This window comes from Tupaia chinensis, unplaced genomic scaffold (genome assembly GCF_000334495.1).
Source record: "Tupaia chinensis unplaced genomic scaffold, TupChi_1.0 Scaffold000668_1, whole genome shotgun sequence".
NCBI classification, from domain to species: Eukaryota; Metazoa; Chordata; class Mammalia; order Scandentia; family Tupaiidae; genus Tupaia; species Tupaia belangeri.
This window is the reverse complement of record NW_006160190.1, coordinates 115232-135210: the sequence shown is the minus strand read 5'-3', so window position 1 is coordinate 135210 and position 19979 is coordinate 115232. Positions and strand designations below refer to the sequence as shown.

At 49.3% G+C, this 19979-nt stretch overlaps 1 protein-coding gene across 6 annotated transcripts; it reads right to left on the bottom strand.

Moving 5' to 3' along the window:
* Nucleotides 1-3008: 3008 nt before the first annotated feature.
* Nucleotides 3009-19149, bottom strand: MARCHF2 (membrane associated ring-CH-type finger 2). Of its 6 annotated transcripts, none has more exons than XM_014592177.2 (6): nt 19122-19149; nt 11535-11762; nt 10186-10381; nt 8781-9005; nt 6369-6478; nt 3009-3620 (listed from the first exon to the last, which is right to left on the bottom strand). In XM_014592177.2, the coding sequence occupies exons 2-6, from the start codon at nt 11708-11710 to the stop codon at nt 3554-3556; spliced, it is 774 nt and encodes a 257-aa protein (XP_014447663.1). In that variant the 5' UTR covers nt 11711-11762; nt 19122-19149; the 3' UTR covers nt 3009-3553. The 6 variants fall into 6 exon arrangements, with proteins under 6 accessions (XP_014447663.1, XP_027632147.1, XP_027632148.1 ...); XM_027776346.1 differs by lacking the exon at nt 19122-19149 and adding an exon at nt 15861-15959; XM_027776347.1 differs by lacking the exon at nt 19122-19149 and adding an exon at nt 15861-15944 and having other exon boundaries at nt 8781-8990.
* Nucleotides 19150-19979: the final 830 nt, after the last annotated feature.

The window sequence follows — 19979 nt, the reverse complement described above, 5'->3', positions numbered from 1 at the left end:
TGGCATCTTGCTTTCCCTCTATCCCTCTCTCTCTCTCTCTCTCTCTCTCTCGCTCTGTCCTTCTCTGGTCAAATTTTTTAAAAAGTAGATAAATAAAGTTAAATAAAATCATTCTTAAAAAAATAAAAGAATTAAATGTAGACAAATGGGCCAGCCTATGGCCTGGGGGTTAAGGCTGCTGGATCTCACATGGCCAACTGCATGGTTTGAGTATCCAACCTGATAGCTTGAAAAACACACCAGACACATATGCATGCATGTCCAAAATCTCCAGAGAAGGGAGAGATGGAAGAAAAGGGATTGCAGTGTGACCATGCTCCATGGGCGGGGGATGCTTTTTCACTTTCTCTCTCTCTCTCTCTCTCTCTCTCTCTCTCTCTCTCTGGTGCCTTGGTTTCTCATTTTCCTTCTCTCTCTCTCTCTTTCTCTTTCTCTCTGTCTCTCTCTCTGGTGCACATGTGTGCTCTAAAACTTAGAAAAATAATAATAAATATTTTTTAAAGAATTATTTTATTTAACTTTATTTATTATTATTATCATTATTATTTTCCAGTTTGATCAGAGAGACACAAACACAGGGAGAGGAAGTGAGAAAGCAAGCCACCAGGTCCGAGACTTGAACCGTGGTTGGCCATGTGGGGAGTCCAGTGCCTTTAACCACCATGCCACTTGCCGGCCCCAATAAATTAATAATTTTTAAAAGTTAAATAAAAGACTCAGCATGTAGAAAGCACTAAAGAAACAGGTGTCATTGGGGCCGGCAGGTGGCGTGGTTAAGGGCATTGGACTCCCACATGGCCGACCATGGTTCAAGTCCTGGACCTAGAGACTTTCCTCTCTCTCTCTCTCTCTCACTGTATTCCTCTCTAGTCAAATTAAAATAAATGAATAAGTAAATAAAATAATTCTAAAAAAAAGAAGAGAAATAGGTGCCATTCTTGGCATGACCACACTGCACTTTTTTCCTGAGTCTTCCTGGAAAGAGGGCATGAAACTCAGCATTGGGGCAGGGCAGACCTGAGGTCACCCCAACTCCACTTCCTGCAGCTAGGGGACTTTAGACTAAACCTTCCCCACCTCAGTCTTCTCACCTGTAAGATGGAGGTAATACTCTCCTTCCCTTTGAGGATGGTAACCAAAGTCAGGGATGGGGCAGTCGGTGGCATGGTGGTGAAGGCGGCATGACCCCACATGGCTAATAGCACAGTTCAAGTCCTGGACTCAGCAGCTTGAGAAACACATTGAGCACGTGTGCACGCATGCCCAAAATCCTGAGAAGAAAGAGAGATGGAGAAGAAGGTATTGAGGCATGACCATGCCCCATGGGGCATGCTTTCTTCACCAACACCCCTATTCCTCCCCACCCCACGCCACCCCCCATTTCTCTCTGGTGAATACATTTGCCCTCTGGGAAAATTTAAAAAATGGGGTCAGCAGGTGGCAAGGTGGTTGAGGGTGCTGGACTCCCACATGGCTTACCGCGGGTTCAAGTCCCGGACCCAGAGACTTGCATTCTCAATTCCCCTCTCCCCGTCTCTCTCTGGAAATAAGTAAAATAATAATGGTAAATTAAATAAAATAATTCTTAAAAAATAAGTAAATAGGCACTGGCAGGTGGTGTGGCGGTTAAGGGCACTGGACTCCCACATGGCCAACTGTGGTTTGGGTCCTGGACTGACAGCTTGCTTTCTCACACTCTCTCTCTCTCTCTCTCTCTGTCCCTCTCTGGTCAAATTAAAAGATAAATGAACAGGGAACCAGCAGTTAGTGTAATGGCTATGTCGCTGGACTCCCACGTAGTCGACCGCGGTTCATGTCCCGGACCCGGTGGCTTAAAACTCACGCCGGGCGCGTGTGCGTGCGTGCCCAAGATCCCGAGAGGAGAATGGAGGAGAAGGGATTGCGGCGTGACCATCCCCCCTGGGGGGTGATTTCTCGCTTTCTGTCTCTATGTCTCTCTCTGTCTGTCTGGCGAGCGCACGCGCCCTACAGTGAAAATCTCTCCAAAAAAAATAAATGAACAGTCAGGGACCAGCAGATGGCATAATGGTTATGTTGCTAGAACTCCCACATGGCTAGTTCAAGTCCTGGACCAGGTGACTTAAAACTCACACTGGGTGTGTGTGCACATGTGCCTCAAATCCTGAGAGAATGGAGAAGGGATTATGGTGTGGCCATCCCCCTGGGAAGTGATTTCTCGCTGTCTTCCTGTCTTTCTCTCTCTCTTTGTATCTCCAGCGAGCACACATGCCCTATAGCAAAAATATCTCAAAAATAAATAAATAAATAAATAGTCAGAGGAGGGGAAAATATTAGTTTTGAGGCTCAGAACTGGGCCTTGGGACCGGTAGGTGGCGTACTGAATAACGGTACTAGACTCTCACATGGTTGACCACAGTTAAGAGTCCCGGACCTGGTGGCTAGCTTTCTCACTCCCCTCCCTCCCCACCCAGTTCCTCTCTAGTTAATTAAAGTAAATAAATAAAATTGAATAAAAAATCTTTAAAAAAAAAAAAAAAACTGGGCCTCACCTCTGGTATTCTAAGTCTGCATATTATCACTATTAGTTATTAGTGAGTATAGCAGGCCCAGCTTGGTGTCTGGGCCCACAGTAGAGGTGAGGTAAGTAGAAACTATTCTTATATACAGTCAAAATATCATTTATTGGGGCCAGCAGGTGGCATGGCAGTTAAGGCACTGGACTCTCACAGAGCCGACCGCAGTTCGAGTCCCAGACCTGGTGACTTACTTTCTTACTTTCCCTCTCTGTCTCTTTCTGGTCAAGTGAAAACTTATAATAATAATTATGATAAATAAAATGAAATATTTTTTTAAAAATCATTTATTATATAACCCTGCTACCTGCTCTTCACTTGAAAACTCCAACTGCTTCTTCCTGTGGGCTTTATAACAGCTGCCTCAAAACAAGCAGAAACATTGCTTATTTTTTACCTCTGGTAGTCCCTCACTTTGAGGCCTCCCATTCAGAAAAGTCACTGACAAGTCTCTTTTGTCCAGCAAGAACTCCTTTTATTCATTCGGGGGGTGGGGTTTTTGAAACGCAGTGCAACTTTATATAAAGTCAGGGGTGCCAGAAAAGCGAGCCTGCCAGGTGCAGAGAAGCGCAAGAAGCCTGCTGGAACCTTCCAGCCCAGAGGGCGTCCTTGACACGCTGGCCACAGCTGGCGGCCCAGAAGGTGCCAAACGGACCTCAGAATGAGATCAGGGTGCCTGCTCCATCCGAAGCTCAGGACCACGCCCACCTGTCCTTGTCACATTAAGGTTGTGCAAAAACCTGAAAGTACATCCACGCAGGATCTTAGAATGGGCTCCGCTGGGTGTCTCGGCCTAAGAAGCGTTCTGGCCGTGCGGGAAGGGTCGGGCAGTTTCCGTCCCTCCGAGAGCCGGGGCATCACCACTCGCTCTGGTCTCTGTCACAGGGCTCTCTGTCAGCCTGGCCTTCACACAGGTGTCTCGTCTGCCACCTTCTTCAAGAGCCCGGTTGCCAGTGGGGAGTGCTGGGAGCCCTGGGAGCCGTCCGCCTCCCGGATCTTCAGACGCACTTTCTGGTGGGTCCGTCTCCACTCGGAGTACAGCTGGCAATGGTAGCGGAAGGAGACCTGCGGGGCAGCAGTGGGGAGTACAGGCCAAGAGGCGTCTACACCCCAGGGAAGGAAGAGGGGCCCCGGGCGGGGGAAACCTGCCTTAGCGCTAGGACTTAGGGCAAGGCTCAAGCTCCCCGAGGCAGAAATGATCAGGGCATTTCTCATCCAGCCTGTGCGTACACACCACACGTTCACGTTCACTCTTGGGGGTACCCCTCGCCAGCCTTCCAGACTTGCAAGGAGGGCCCCACCACCACAACCAGCAGCAGCAGGAGGGAGGGGGCGCTCCTCAGTGGAAATGAAGTCATACAGCATCCTAGAAGGGATGAACTGTGGGGGCCACTAGGTGGCGTGGTGGTTGAGGGCACTGGACTCCTACAGGGCAGACTGAGGTTCGAGTCCTGGACCTGGCAACTTGCTTTCTCACTTTCGCTGTCTCGTGCACGCTCTCTCTCTCTCTCTCTCTCTCATTCTGTCCCTCTCTGATAAAATTAAAATAAATGAAGTTTAAATGAAGTTAAATAGAATAATTCTTGGGGACCAGCAGCTGGCATGGTAGTTAAGGCGCTGGACAGTCCCACATGGCCAACCTCGGTTTGAGTCCTGGACCTGGTGGCTTGCTTTCTCACCTTCCCTCTCTCTGTCTCTGTTTATGTCTCTCTCTCTGGTCAAATTTAAATAAATGAATACACAAATAATTTTTAAAAATAAATACATTTTTTTTGGGGGGAGAGGTTTTTCACTATAGGGCACGTGTGCTCATCAGACAGACAGAGAGAGACAGAGAGACAGAAAGGGAGAAATCGCCCCCCAGGGGGGATGGCCACACCACAATCCCTTCTCCTCCATTCTCCTCTTGGGATCTTGGGCACGCACACACACGCACCCGGCTTGAGTTTCAAGCCACCGGGTCCGGGACGCGAACCACAGTCAACTACATGGGAGTCCAGCGACATAGCCATTACGCTAACTGCTGGTCCCCGATAAATAATTCTTTAAAAAAAAAAAAAAAAGGGGATTAAATGTTGGGACAAGCAGATGGCCTAGTGGTTACATTACTAGACTTCCACATAGTCGACCACAGTTCAAGTTCCGGACCTGGCAGCTTGCTTTCCCACTTTTTCTCTCTGTCTCTCTTTGGTGAGTGCTCACACCCTACAGCAGATTTTAAAATAATAATAATAATAAATAAAATTAAATAAATAATTATTTTTTTTAAATGAGTTCTCAGGGCCAGCAGGTGGTATAGTGGTTAAGGCACTGATCTCCCACAAGGTCATCCGCAGTTCAAACCCCAGACCCAGCGACTAAAATCATGCCAGGCATGTGTGTGCATGCCCAAAATTCCAAGAGGAGAATGGAGGAGAAGGGACTGCAGTGTGGCCATCCTCTCTGGGGAGATGATTTCTCACATTCTCTCTGTGTGTCTCTCTCTGTGTCTCTGGTAAGTCCATATGCCCTATAGCAAAATCTCTCTCTAAAAAAGAGTTTTCAGGGGGCCGGCAGATGGCATAGTGGTTAAGGGTGCTGGACTCCCACATGGCCAACCACAGTTCAAGCCCTGCACCCGGAGGCTTACTTGGCTTTCTTTCTCTCTCTCTCTCTCTCTCTCTCTGTCCTTCTCTGACCAAATAAAAAATAAATAAATAAAGTTAAATAAAATAATTCTTAAAAAAAAAAAATGTTTCAGGACCAGCAGATGGCGTAAGGGTTACATCACTGGACTCCCACACAGTCGATCACAGTTCAAGTCCTGAACCCAGTGACTTAAAATTCACCTCAGGCACGTATGCGTGCATGCCCAAGATCCCGAGAGGAGAAGGGATTGCAGCATTGTCATCCCCCGGGGGATGATTTCTCAGTTTCCGTCTGTCTGTCTGTGTCTCTCCAGGGAACACACGCAACACAAAACAAAACAAAATCTCTCTTAAAAAAAGTAAAATAAAATAGTTTTCAGGCCATGAAAAGACCTAGGAGAAACTTGCATGCCAATCACTAAGTGAAAGAAGGTCATTTAAAAAGGCTACATGTGGGCTAGCAGGTGGCATGGTGATTAAGGGTGCTGGACTCCCACATGGCCGACCACAGTTTGAGTCCTGGACCTGGCAGCTTACTTTCTCAATCTCTCTCTCTCTCTCTCTCTCCCCCTCTCTGGTCAAATTTAAATAAATAAATAAACAAACAAACAAACAAAGTTAAATAAAATAATTCTTCAAAAACTAACCAAAAAAAGGTTACATGCTGTGTGATTACAACTGACAGGGTAGACCATTTGGTACATCTGTGGAGACTAAAAAGATCAGCAAGGGAGCCAGCAGGTCGCGTGGTGGTTAAGGTGCTGGACCCCCACATGGCCGACCATGGTTCGAGTCCTGGACTGGCAGATTGCTTTCTCACTTTCTCTCTCTCTCTCTTGCCCTCTCGCTCTGTCCCTCTCTGGTCAAATTAAAAGTAAGACAAATAAATAAAGTTAAATAAAATAATTATTTTAAAAATAAAAATAAAAAAAGCAGTCCCCAGAGGTTGGAGGGGAGGAGGGATGAATAAGTGGAGCACAGAGGGTGTTTAGGGCCCTGAAAGTACTCAGTGTAATACAGTAATAGTGAATATGTGTTATTACACATTTGTCAAAACCAAGAACGGAGAAGCCCCAGAGCCCACTGGTTAAGCAGCCAGATCCCACGCGGCGAACCATGGTTTAGATCCTGCCCTGGCAGTGTGAAAAACACACTGGGCATGTGCATGTGGGCCCCAAGATCTCACCCAGAAGGAAAAATGGAGAAGGGATCGTGGCGTGACTGCCTCCCATTGGGGAGTGATTTCTTCTCTCTCTGTCTGCCTCTCGCTCTCTCGCTGGTGAATGAATGCACCCTCTGCCAGTTAAAAAATAAATAAATAAACAAGAATGAACCTTAACATGAACTACTGACTTTAGTTACAGTGACTTCCAGAAGGAGGTTCATCGATTGTAACAAATGCACCCCTCTGCTACAGTAACAGAAAAAATTAAAAACTAACGCAGGTGGCATAGTGGTTAAGGCACTGGACGCTCTTACATGCCTGACCACGGTTCAAATCTTGGACCTGGTGGCTTGCTTTTTCACTTTCTCTTTCTTTATCTCTCTGGTCAAATTAAAATAAAATGGATGAATAAATAAAAATTAAATTAAAGAATTCTTTTTATAATAATAATAAAAAAAAAAGCCAAAGCTCAAACCCTTCAGCCAAGTGAGTTCCCACGAAATATTTGTATAGGCGGGACGGAAACACCGTTCATAACCGTTAAAAAAAAAAATAATCCACATTGGAAAGAATCCCAGTGCCTGTTAGAAGGGATCAGCTAAATAAACACAGTACATCCATACAGTGAGTGGCTGGTGGGGAGCTGCTGGTTTTTTTTTTTTTTAAGCCACTAGGTCCGGGATTTGAAACCCTTGATTGGCCAAGTAGGATTCAGTCATCTTACCCACCAGGCAGCAGGCTGATCCAAGAAGTAGTTTTCAGTATACCCCACCAGCATATATGTTCGTTTTTTCAAGTCTTTTCAATTTTATTATTATTTTTTTTAATTTGTGAGGCCAGCAGATGGCATAGAGCTTAAGGCAGCTTGGAACTCACGTGGCTGGCTCAGTGGTTTGAGTTCTGAACCCAGCAACTTGAAAAACGTGCTGGGTAAGTGCTCAGATTTCTGAGAGAAGAATGGAAGAGAAGGGGTTACAGCATGGCCATCCCCCTGGGAGGAGGCATCTCACTTTCTCTTCACTTCTTCCCTCCACACCGCTCCTGACTCTTTCTGGTGAGCACACACACCCTATAGCAATTTTTCAAAAACAGAGAGTTGTTGGAACCAGCAGGTGGGGTGGTGGTTAAGGCGCTGGACAGTCCCACGTGGCTGACCAGGGTTCGAGTCCTGGACCTGGTGGCTTGCTTTCTCGCTTCCAGAGAGTTGTTTTCTTTTTTCCTTTTAAAGATTTATTTATTTATTTAATTCCATTTGTTATTATTATTTTTTAATTTGACCAGAGAGAGAGAAAGGGAAAGTGAGAAAGCAAGCCACCAGGTTTGGGACTCGAATTGTGGTCAGCCATGTGGGAGTCCAGCGCCTCACCCACCATGCCACCTGCTGGCCCCGGATTTGTTGTTTTCTGTCTCTCCATCTCTCTGTGTCTCTCTGGAGAGTGCATGTACCCTATAGCAAAAATCTCTCCAAACATGGGCCAGCAGAAGGCATGTTGGTTAAAGCAGCTGGACTCCCATATGGTTGACAGCAGGGGTTTTTTTTGTTTTGTTTTGTTTTTAGAGACGTTTTTGTTATAGGGCACATGTGCTTGCCAGAAAGACAGAGACAGAGAGACAGAAAGCGAGAAATCACCCCCCAGTGGGGATGACCATGCCGCAATCTCTTCTCCTTCATTCTCCTCGGGATCTTGGGCACGCATGCACACGCGCCTGGCATGAGTTTAAGCCACTGGATCCGGGATTCGAACCGCGGTCAACTACATGGGAGTCCAATGACATAGCCATTACGCTAACTGCTGGTTTCAGTTGACAGCAGTTTGAGTCCTGGACCTGGCAACATGCTTTTTCACTTTCCTTCTCTCTTTCTCAGTCTCACTGGTCAACTTCAAAAAAACAATAAAATAAAATAATGAAAATGAATAAAATTAAATAATTCATAAAAAAAAAAAACTCTCTCCAGAAAAAAATATATATAACTCCTCAGGAGAGGACCCCTCACACCATACACCACTGCACAGTAGCAGTTAAGTCTGACAGATGCTATGGGGGCAGAGAGGACATCCCTCCAAGTAAGGGTTCTAGTCCTGCCAGAAACGTGGCACGGCACCCCACCAGCCCAGCCCCTCTGTTTCTGTCTCTCCCCCTGCCATTTTTCTGTTTTTTGGTTTCAGTCTCTCTCCCCCCCTGTAATTTCTTAATGTCTCTCTCCTCCCTCTTGTCTCGTTCTCTCCCAGTCTCTCACTCTCGGCTTTCGGCTTGCCAGCCCTCTCGCTCTCTCCCTCTTCCTGCCCCCTTCCACCCCAGCAACCCCAGTCTCAGGTCCTGGGTGGTGGGTCCTGCTCGGAACCCTGAACTCCACACACGTGGGTTTTTTTCAGAGGATCCCCTCCACCGGACCCAACGCCTGGTGCAGCAGCCCCTGCTGTTGGCACTCACCAGTGTCCAGAGCACGTAGATGGTGAAGAGGGCGATGGTGAGGGCGATGAGCCCCATGGCCTCCAGCCGGCTGTGGAGCCGCAGGTGGTCCTGGGCCCCGCGCAGGCACAGCCAGCCCGAGATGGCCGCCAGCGGCGTGATGAAGAGGAAGCAGACCATGTCGCAGCACAGCGTCCGCTTCTCTGTTCGCGGCCCGGGGTCCTTCAGCCACTGCAGGGGGAGAGGCAGCGGAGGGGCTCCTGGGGCTAGGGGGACGCAAGGCCTCCAGGCAGGGGCCTCGCCTGCCCTTTCTTTCTTCCAAGGCTCATTGAGGGACCAACAGATGGAGTAACGGTCACATCGCTGGACTCCCATGTAGTGGACGGCAGTTCGATTCCCAGACCCAGCGGCTTAAAACTCACTCCGGGCACATGTGCATGCGTGCCCAAGATCCCAAGAGGGGAATGGAGGAGAATGGATTGTGGTGTGGCCATCTCCCCTGGGGGCTGATTTCTCACTTTCAGTCTCTCTGTCTCTACTTCAAGCACCCTATAACAACCAAAACAACTCTCGGGACCAGCAGTTAGCGTAACGGCTATGTCGCTAGACTCCCATGTGGTGGACCATAGTTCGCGTCCCGGACCCGGTGGCTTAAAACTCATGCCGGGCGTGTGGGGGCGTGCCCAAGATCCCGAGAGGAGAATGGAGGAGAAGGGATTGTGGCGTGGCAGCCCCCCCCCGGGGGGTGATTTCTCGCTTTCTGTCTCTCTGTCTCTCTCTGTCTGTCTGGCGAGCACACAGGCCCTATAGCAAAAACCTCTCCCTCAAAAAAAAAAAAAAAACTCTCTTTCAAATGCTCACTGAGCAGACCAGCAGGTGGTTTGGAGGTGAAGGCAGCTGGATCTCACATGGCTGACTGTGCCATTCGACTAGACAGCTTAAAAACAGTGGGGCAGGACCAGCAGATGGTGTAATGGCTATGTCGCTGGACTCCCATGTAGTTGACCGTGGTTTGAGTCCTGGGCCCGGTGGCTTAAACTCACGCTGGGCGCGTGTAGGTGCGTGCCCGAGATCCCGAGAGGAGAATGGAGGAGAAAGGGTTGCAGCGTGCCCATCCCCCTACCACAGGGGACACTTTCTCGCTTTCCCTCTGCTCTCTTGTTGTAGCAAGCACGTGCGCTGCACAGCAAAAACCAAAAACCACAACAAAAACGGGGAAGGGATACAGGTTTGGGTAGATCTTGAGTCTCAGGCCTGGTCCCCGCCACCATCAGCAGAATCTCCCCAGGGAGGAGATGGGAGCCCCTCTCTATAGGGAAGCCACTTCCCCAGCCTCCTGGGACCCTCCCCAGGGCAGCTCCTATCTCCGGGCCTTGGGCCTGCCTTCCTCCCCGTGCCCACTCCCTCCTCAGGCTCCCAAGGGTACCTCTGTGAGGGGCCGGGGCCGCTTCTCCACCGCGAACTCCGTGTGGCACAGCTCACAGTAACTGGTGTTGGACGAAGAAAGCCACCTCTCCAGGCAGCTCTTGTGCACGGCGCCCAGCGTCCCGGCGCAGCCGCACGGAGACAGCAAGCTCTCCCCATTCGCTCCCTCATGGCAGATCCGGCAGAAAGGACCGTCACTGGGCAGAGTAAGACCCATGAGCAAGTGGGCTTCCTGCCTACTCCTGTCTGACTGCCCACTGGATTGCAGGTTTGCTGGTGCCTCCAGCTGCTACTTGGAAAACTCCTACTCATCCTTCAATGCCCACCTGCAAATGCCCATTCCTTTGGGAAGCCTTCCCAGACCCCCACAGGTAAACTGATACGTTTCCTTTCCAGGGCTCCTGCGGCACCTTTTTTGGCCCAGGATGAGCATCTCTTGTGCCCTCTCAAAGTCCTCTTCACCTTTTTCTGCAATACCACTCTGATTGTCCAGGGCAACCTCCCTACTGTTTTGGTTTTTTTTTCTTTTTCTTTTTTTTTTCTTTTTTTGGAGAGGTTTTTGGTATAGGGCGCAAGCACTTGCCAGACAGACAGAGAGAGACAGAGAGATAGAAAGCGAGAAATCACCCCCCAGAGGGGATGGCCACGCCGCAATCCCTTCTCCTCCATTCTCCTCTCAGGATCTTGGGCAAGCACGCACATACGCCCGGCGTGAGATTAAGCCACCGGGTCTGGGACTCGAACTGCAGTCGACTACATGGGAGTCCAGCAACATAGCCATTACGCTAACTGCTGGTCCCTGTTTTTTTGTTTTTGTTTTTGTTTTTGCTTTTTTTGAGACATTTTTGCTATGGAATGCATGTGCACTCGCCAGAAAGATAGGGACAGAGACAGAAAGCGAGAAATCATTCCCCAGAGGGGATGGCCACGCCGCAATCCCTTCTCCTCCACTCTCCTCTCAGGATCTTGGACACACACACACACACACGCCTGGCATGAGTTTAAGCCACCAGGTCCGGGACTCGAACCACAGTCGAGTACATGGGAGTCCAGCGACATAGCCGTATGGCAAAACCTTAAAAAATAAACTTGATTTTTTAGAAAATCTGGAATTTCCGACTTTCCTGAAGAACCAGGCCTGGCCAGCTCAGGTCTCTGTTTCGACATGGAAGTTAACTGCTTGAGCCCCTTCATTTTTTTTCCTCTTTTTTGAACCATTTTCGCTGACATGTCACCCATCCACCTCCTCTAGATGTCTGAGCTCTGACTCCAGACCAGGGGGAAATCCCTCAGCCCAAAGAGGAAAGGGGCGAGGGGAAGGGAGCAGGACACCACCTGGTCACCACTCACCTTGGCGTGTCCAAAGCCCGGATGACAGTTGAGAGGAGCCGGCCGTCCCTCGACGTCACCTGTGCCACATACTGGGGTGGCCCGAGACCTGTGGCCTCCACGATCTTGGAGAAGGCCGGGCTGCCAGAGCAGTCGCACAGGGAGCCGGGGAGGTGGCAGCAGTCCCCCGTCGTCATGGCCACAGGGAGCCCGGCGTCCTCAGGGCCCGAGGCCCATGGTCCCTGGGGCCTGGGGGGGTTAAGGGCACAATTAGTGAACCTGATGCATGAGGGATAGAGTCCCCTTTTGGCAAGGCCCTAGAACCACAAACAAGGCCTTGCCTCTGTGAGCCTCTTTGTCCTGATCTGTAAAATGGAGGTTTGTGGGAAGGTATAAAAGCTCAATGAGGGGCCGGCAGGTGGCATGGTGGTTAAGGGCGCTGAACTCCCACACGGCCAACCAAGGTTCGAGTCCCGGACCTAGGCAGCTTCCTTTCTCACTTCCTCTCTCACTCTGTACCTCTCTGGTCAAATAAAAATGGATACACGAATAAATTGATAAAGTTAAATAAAATAATTTTTTAAAAAATACATTCAGTGTGATGGAGCTGGCAGGTGGCGTGGTGGTGAAGGGCGCTGGACGCTGGACCCCCACATGGCTGACCGTGATTCGAGTCCTAGACCTGGGAACTTGCTTTCTCACTTTCCCTCTCTCTCTCTCACTCTCTCTCACTCTGTTCCTCTCTGGTCAAATCAAAATAAATAAGTAAATAAAAATAAAGTTAAGTAAAATAATTCATTTTTTAAATTTAGATTTATTTATTTAGTCAGTCAGTCAGTCAGTCAGTCAGTCCAGAAAGGGACAGAGCGAAAGAGCAAGAGAGCGAGAGAAAAGTGGAAAAGCAAGCCACTGGGTCCAGGACTCAAACCACAGTCAGTCATGTGGGAGTGTCCAGTGCCTTAACCACCATGCCGCCTGCAGTCCCAGTAAAATTATTCTTAGGAAAAAAAAATTCAGGGACCAGTGGTCAGCGAATGGCTATGTCCCCGGACTCCCACATAGTTGACTGTGGTTCGAGTCCTGGACCCGGTGACTTAAACTCACTCCAGGCCTGTGTGTGTGCATAAGCAAGATCCCAAGAGGAGAACAGAGAAGTGACTATGGCATGGCCATCCCCCCGGGGGGTAATTTCTCACTTTCTGTCTTTCTGTCTGTCTCTGTCTTTCTGGCAAGTGCATGCACCCTATAGCAAAAACCTCTCCAAAAAAATTATTTTTTAATTTAATTTTACTAATTTTCATTTTTTTAAAATTGATCAGAGACAGACAAAGAGAGAGAAGGAAAGTGAGAAAGCAAACTGCCAGATCCAGGACTTGAACCGCAGTCAGCCATGTGGGAGGCCAGCTGCCTTAACCACCATACCTAACCTGCCAGTTGTCTGGCCTGAATTTTAAGTTGCCGGGTCCAAGACTTGAACTGTGGTCGACTACACGGGAGTTCAGTGATGTATAACCATTGCACTATTTGCTGGTCTCTTTTAAAATTTTTTAGAATTACTTATTTACCTTTATTTGTTATTATTTTAATATTTGACCAGAGAGAGACAGGAAAAAGGGAAAGGGAGAAAGCAGGTGGCCAGGTCTGGGACTTAAACCGTGGTCAGCCATGTGGGAGTCCACCGCCTTAATCACCACGCTACCTGCCGCCCCCCCCCTTTTTTTGAGATCTCTATCATTTTTTTTAATTGCCAGAATGCAAAGGTATTTACCAAAGCGACAGAAGGCAGCCCCCAGTGGGGCAGGGTCACACCACAATCTCTGCTCCTCTGTCTCTCCATCCTGTCGGGATTTTTAAGCATGCATGCATATGAACCCGGTGTTTTTCAAGATGCCAGGACTGGGATTCAAAGTGTGGCTGGCCATGTGGGATCGACCTCCCTTAACCACTAGACTACAGGGCTGGCCCCATCTCACCGAATTTTTTTTTTTTTTTTGAGAGGTTTTTGCTATAGGGCACATACGCACGCCAGAAAGACAGAGAGACAGAGAGAAAGTGAGTTAATGAAATCACGTACATGCAACTCACCCCAGGCCTGGTGCGTCGAGGGGCTCGGGGTCATATTATCTCTCGCTCCCCTGAGCCAGGCTGAGTCCTGCCCCCAAAGCCTGCAGACCGTCTTCCGTCACCTTCCCAGGTGCGGAAACAGCACCTGACAGTCGCTAAGCACTGCATGCCAAAGCGGATGCATGGCACGTTCTGGGGCCAGATCCACCCCAGCCTGCCAGCCCCACAGAGCGTTGGATTCCTGGGTAGGAAGCCTGGGCTCAGAGCACACGAACTCACCTTTTTTTTTTTTTTTTTCTGCTAGAGAGTGCATGTACTCGCCACCAGAGAGAGACAGAGATCGAAAGAAAGGAGAGAAGAAAGCAATCCATAGGGGATGGTAATATCATAACCCTTTCTCCTCCATGTCTCCTGCCTGTCAGGGTTTCGGGCGTGCATGTACACACGCTCAGCATATTTCTCAAGCCACTGGGTCTGGGACTCAAACCACGCAGCTGGCCATGTGGGTTCCAGCTGCCTTAACCACCAGGCTATGGAGCTAAGTCCAAACCTTCCTTTGAGAGGAGCAAAACGAAACTAGAAACTTGGTCACACACAGGGGTAGTAGGTGGTATGGTGGTTAGGGCACTGGAGTCCCACAAGGCTGATCATGGTTCGAGTCCTGGATCTGGTGGCTTGCTGTCTCACTTTCTCTCTCTCTCTCTCTTTGGTTAAATTTCAAAATTAATAATGAGGTCAGCAGATGGCATAAGGGCTACATCACTGGACTCCCAGGTAGTCAATCACAGTTTGAGTCCCGGATCTGGTGGCTTAAAACTCATGCGAGGCATGTGCATGTGTGTGTCCAACATCCTGAGAGAATGGAGAATGGACTAAGGTGTGGCCATCCTCCCTGGGGGAGTGATTTCTTGTTGTCTGTCTCTTGGTCTCTTGGGCAAGCACACGAGCCCTATAGCAAAAATCTCTAAAAAAAAAAATAATAATAATAATGATGAATGAAATTAAATAATTCTTTAAAAGTGGGGGGGGGCAGGTGCTGTGGTGGCTAAGGCACTGGACTCCCACATGGCCAACCACAGTTCAAGTCCCAAACCTGGCAGGTTGCTTTCTCACTCTCCATTTCTCTCTCTTGTCAAATTTTTTAAAAAGTAATAATAAAGAGGGAACCAGCAGTTAGCGTAATGGCTATGTCGCTGGACTCCCACGTAGTCGACCGCGGTTCATGTCCCGGACCCGGTGGCTTAAAACTCACGCCGGGCGCGTGTGCGTGCGTGCCCAAGATCCCGAGAGGAGAATGGAGGAGAAGGGATTGCGGCGTGACCATCCCCCCTGGGGGGTGATTTCTCGCTTTCTGTCTCTATGTCTCTCTCTGTCTGTCTGGCGAGCGCATGCGCCCTACAGTGAAAATCTCTCCAAAAAAAAGAAGAAAAAATAAAAAGTAATAATAAAGATGGGACCAGCAGTTAGCGTAATGTCTATGTCGCTGGACTCCCATGTAGTCGACCACAGTTCGAGTCCTGGATCCGGTGGCTTAAAACTCACGCTGGGCACATGTGCGTGCGTACCCAAGATCCCAAGAGGAGAATGGAGGAGAAAGGATTGCGGCGTGGCCATTCCCCCTGGGGGATGATTTCTTGCTTTCTGTCTCTCTGTCTCTCTCTGTCTGGCTGGCAAAAGCACACACCCTATAGCAAAAACCTCTAAAAAAAGAAACAAACAAACAAACAAAACTTAGCCACATAGCTCGGAACGGGAGTCACCACGACCCTTCTGGTCCATGGCCTTTCACAGGGCTGTATACTCCCTGATGCCTTGGAGTGTCACGGAAGTGGCACCAGCTTATTGGTGGGGGGGTGGGCAGGAGGACTCTGAGCCAACCCTCTGTCTCTAGGAGGAGTCCACAGGGGACATCTGGAACCTTAGGCAGCAATTCTCAAGTCTGCGGTGGGTGACCTGCCTTCTGGAAGCTCCAGCAAGAAGGAGCCTTAGGATACCTCCTCCTCCACCCAGAGCCAGCCAAGAAGATGGGAGTAGAGAGCCCCCATCCTGCTGAGAACTGCATGAAAATAACAGAGGCTCCTCTAGAGGCTCCTGTAAAGCCAGTACACGTCCCCTGGGGTCAAAAATCTGTCCCAAACTTGCCCAATCCCAGGCCTTTGTCCCCAAGAGCTGTGGTCCAGAGCCCCCGGCAGCCCGTCTAGCGCTCAGAAAACCCCACAGGAGGGAGACAGTCCAACTCCTTCTAGGTGCCCGCACTCCAACCCCATGTCAGCTTTTACTAACCCTTGCCAGTCCAAATCTGAGACCCACAGAGAGGGGGAGAGAGCGGCGTGAGGTCCCGACTCACTCTCCGCACCAGGCCAGTGCTCAGTGGGTCTGGGTCCACACTCTCCACCCGGCTCAGGCGGAGTCATCCTGGGCCCTCCCTTCGCAGCTGGGCACCCCCGGAGGCCAGATAAGCACTTATCTGCCCAAGGCAGGAGCCGGCAGGAAGGCTGGGTGCAGAGATAACATCCACAGGGGGGTGGCCAGGCCCACCATGCCGTGGACACTGTTGTCCCTTGTGAGTGCCTATGACCAGGACCTCCAGCTCAGGTTATCAGGGAAGCTCTGGGCTCTCCAAGCAGATGTGTGTACAGAGAGTCCATCCCTCCTGCGCTCCCCGCTCCAGGATTGGTCTCAAGATTTCTGCAAGGGGCCGGCAGGTGGCATGGTGGTTAAGGTGCTAGATTCACACATGGCTGACCGTGGTTTGAGTCCCAGACCTGGCAGCTTGCTTTCCTTCTCTTTCTTTCTCTCTGCCTCTCTCTAGTCAAATTAAAATAAATAAATGAATAAAATTAGGGGAAAAAAAAAGATTTCTGCAAACAGGGGCCAGACGGTGATGCAGCTGGAACACAGTGCTCCGTGAGGCTGACTCACATGGGAAGGTTCCAGGTTCACAGCCAGGGCCCTCCCTTCAGTACACGGCGAGCTGGGGCTGGCTGAGGCTGGATGGACTGCAGGGTATGTGTGTCTCTCTGTCTGTCTGTCTCACTCACTGAAGAAATAAATCAATGAACTTAAAAAATACATATATTTCAGGCCAGCAGGTAGCCATCCACCCTGGGGGTGATTTCTCACTTTCCCTCTCTCTCTGTCTCTGTGTCTCTGCCTAGCCAAATTAATAATAATAAATAGAAATAAATACATGAATAATTCTTTAAAAAATTAAAAATAATGGGACCAGCAGTTAGGGTAATGGTTATGTCACTGGACTCTCATGTAGTCGACTGCAATTCAAGTCCCAGACTCGGCGGCTCAAACTCATGCTGGTGTGTGTGCGTGTGTGCCCAAGATCCCGAGAGGAGAATGGAGAAGGGATTGCAGCGTGGCCATCCCCCCTGGGGGGGGTGACTTCTCGCTTTCTGTCTCTCTGTCTCTCTGGCAAGTGCACAAGCCCTATAGCAAAAACCTCTCAAAAAAAAAATAATAACAACAGTAATAAAGATAAATAAAATAAAGGAAATAATTCTTAAAAAAAAAAAAAAGTTCTATTGTTTCTTTTACTTTGGGAGAGAGGGGAAAACAAACCATTAATCTGCTAATACAGATCAAGAACTGGGAGAGCCAGCCCATGGTGTGATGGTTAAGGTGTCTGGATCACACATGGCCAATTGCATGGTTCAAGTCCCAGGCCTGGTAGCTTGAGAAACACCAAGTGCATCTGTGTCCAAAATCCCAACAAGAAAGAAAGATGGAAGAGAAGGGATTGATGGAGGGAGGGAGTGTTTTCTCATTTTCCCTCTTTCTGTCTCAAGCGAGCACACGCACCCACTGGCAAAAATCTGAAGGGAAAAAAAAGGAACCACATACAAACCAGTTTTTTAGCAAACACTTAAAAAAAGTAAACAGGGGTCACACTGGTACCTAACTCATAAACCACTTAAGATTAGAGGTCAGTGAGGGGACCAGCAGGTGGCATGGGTGTTAAGGCACTAGACTCCCACATGGCTTACAGCAGTTTAAGTCCCAGACCTGACGGCTTGCTTTCTCACGTTCTCTTTCTCTCGCTCTCTCGCTGTCTCTCCCTGTCGAAAACACGTGATCTATAGAAAATTATATAACAAAAATAAATAAATACATACATAAACTTTAAAACACGAGGTCAAAGGGCCAGCGTGTGGCGTGGGAGTTAAAGTGCTGGACTCCCACATAGCTAAGGTTCAAGTCCCAGACCTGGTGACTTGCTTTCTTACTCCCATGCACTCCCTCTCTCTCTCTCACTAAAAAATAATAATAAAGATGATGATAAATACAATTAAATAAGTAAATCTTTTAAAAAAGAGATCAGGGCCGGCAGATGGCATGGTGGTTATAGGCGCTGGATTCCCACATGGCTACCTATCTAGTTCAAGTCCCGGACCTGGTGACTTACTGTCTCACTTTCTCCTTCCTGCTCTCTCTGGTCAAAATTAAATATATAAATAAATAAATAAAGCTAAACAAAGTAATTCTTTTTTTAAAAAAAAGAGATCAACAAGTATTAGATCTTCTTACATTTGTTATCATGATTAATAATGATTATAATTTACAGAACTGTTGGGAAGGTCTGAAAGGACACACAGTCAGTACTTAGTATACAGTAAATCCTTCTAAATGCTGACTTTAAAAAAATAATTTACTAGACAGCATATGTACTCACTGGAAAGAGAAAGGGGGAAAAAATAAACACCCTCTTTTGGGGACTGGTCACACCATCCTCCTCCACTTCTTCCTCCTTTTGGGGTTTTAGGCATGCATGCACACACACACGCACACGCACACACATACAGACCCCTAGTGTGTGTTTCTCAAGTCATCGGGTCCAGGACTTGAACCACACAGTCGGCCACGCCAGATCCAGCTGCCTTAACCATCCCGCCACTGGTTGGCCCTTTTTCTTTTTTCCTTAGGATAAATATGGAGCCTGTCAAACATAATCATTTCTCTTCCCTCCCCACACTCTCCCGTGTGTCCTGCGGTGCTTTCACACCTCTGCGTCATAAGCCAGGTTCTAATCCCAGCTCTGCCCTTTATTTGCTGTGTGGCCCAGGGCAAAAGACTTAACCTCTCCGGGCACCAACTTCCTCATCAGTGTAAATAAACCCTGTCCACGCTGTTTGCCCGTCTTTGTGCACAGTGCTTGGCTCGTTATAATTTTCACTACTTTCTAGGCAGAGCCTCTCCGAGGAGGAGATTGGAGAAGGGCATTGGTCACTTATTGTCACCCTACTGTGTGCCGGGCCACCTCCTGAAACCCCCCAGAAGCCCTATCCGGCTGGCAATGGGATGACCCAGTTTCATAAACTGGGAAACCGAGGCTCAGAGAGGCGCCTACTGCGTGTCAGGACCCAGGGATCCCCCACCGCTCTCGAGAAACCAACTGCGAGCCCCGCGTCCCGAGGAAGGCTGAGGCCAAGGGTCCCAGGGCGGCTGTGCCGCTGGGGGCCAAGCTCTGGCTTCGAACCCGGGGCCAGACCGCGGACCTGCGTCCTCTGACCCTACCCGCCGGCCCATGCATACCTTATCCGCGGCCGGGCCGGGCGGGCCCGCTCGCAGCGTGGCCGGTGCCGCTTGTCCGCGCCCGGCCCGGCCAGTCAGTGCCGCTCGCTCCGCTCTGGCCAGTACCTGCGTCCGGGCACCGCCCGCCGAGCTGACAGCGCTCCAGGCCAATGGCAACCACCTTTCTCCCGCACGCACCAATCGCCGCGCACGTCCCGCCCTAGGAGGCGGGGCCGGAGGCGACGGGGACGTCCTGGGCCGCGCTGGCCCCGCGGCGCCGCAGCTGCTGGCTCCGCCCCTTCGGCGTCCTGGCTCCGCCCCTTCGGCGTTTTGGCCCCGCCCCCAGGATTAGGCCCGCCCCAACCCAGACCTGGGCGCAGCCGAGTTGGCTGTGCCTTCTGCGACTCTCAGTGTCTTTTTCTTTTACTCATTCATTCGTTTTTCTTTTTAACCTAACAATTGTTATACCGTGAGTTCTCAGCTCATGGATACAATATATAATAATTAAATGGGGGGGGGAAGGTGGCGTGGTGGTTAAGGGCACTGGACTTCCACAAGGCGGATCATGGTTTGAGTCCCAGACCTGGCAGCTTGCTTTCTCACTTTCTGGTTCCCTCTCTCTCTGGTCAAATTAAAAATAATAATAATAAAAATAAAATAAAAAATTCTTTTTTTAAAAAATAAATAATTAGGGGCTTGCAGGTGGCATGGTGGTTAAGGCAGCTGTACTCCCACATGGCTGACCCCAGTCTGGGTTGGAGTCCCAGACCTGGCAGCTTGCTTTCTCACTTTCTTTCTCGCTCTGTCTCTTGCTGGTCAACTACATAAAAATAAAGTAAGATAATGATAATGAATAAAATAAAATAAAACGAAATAAAT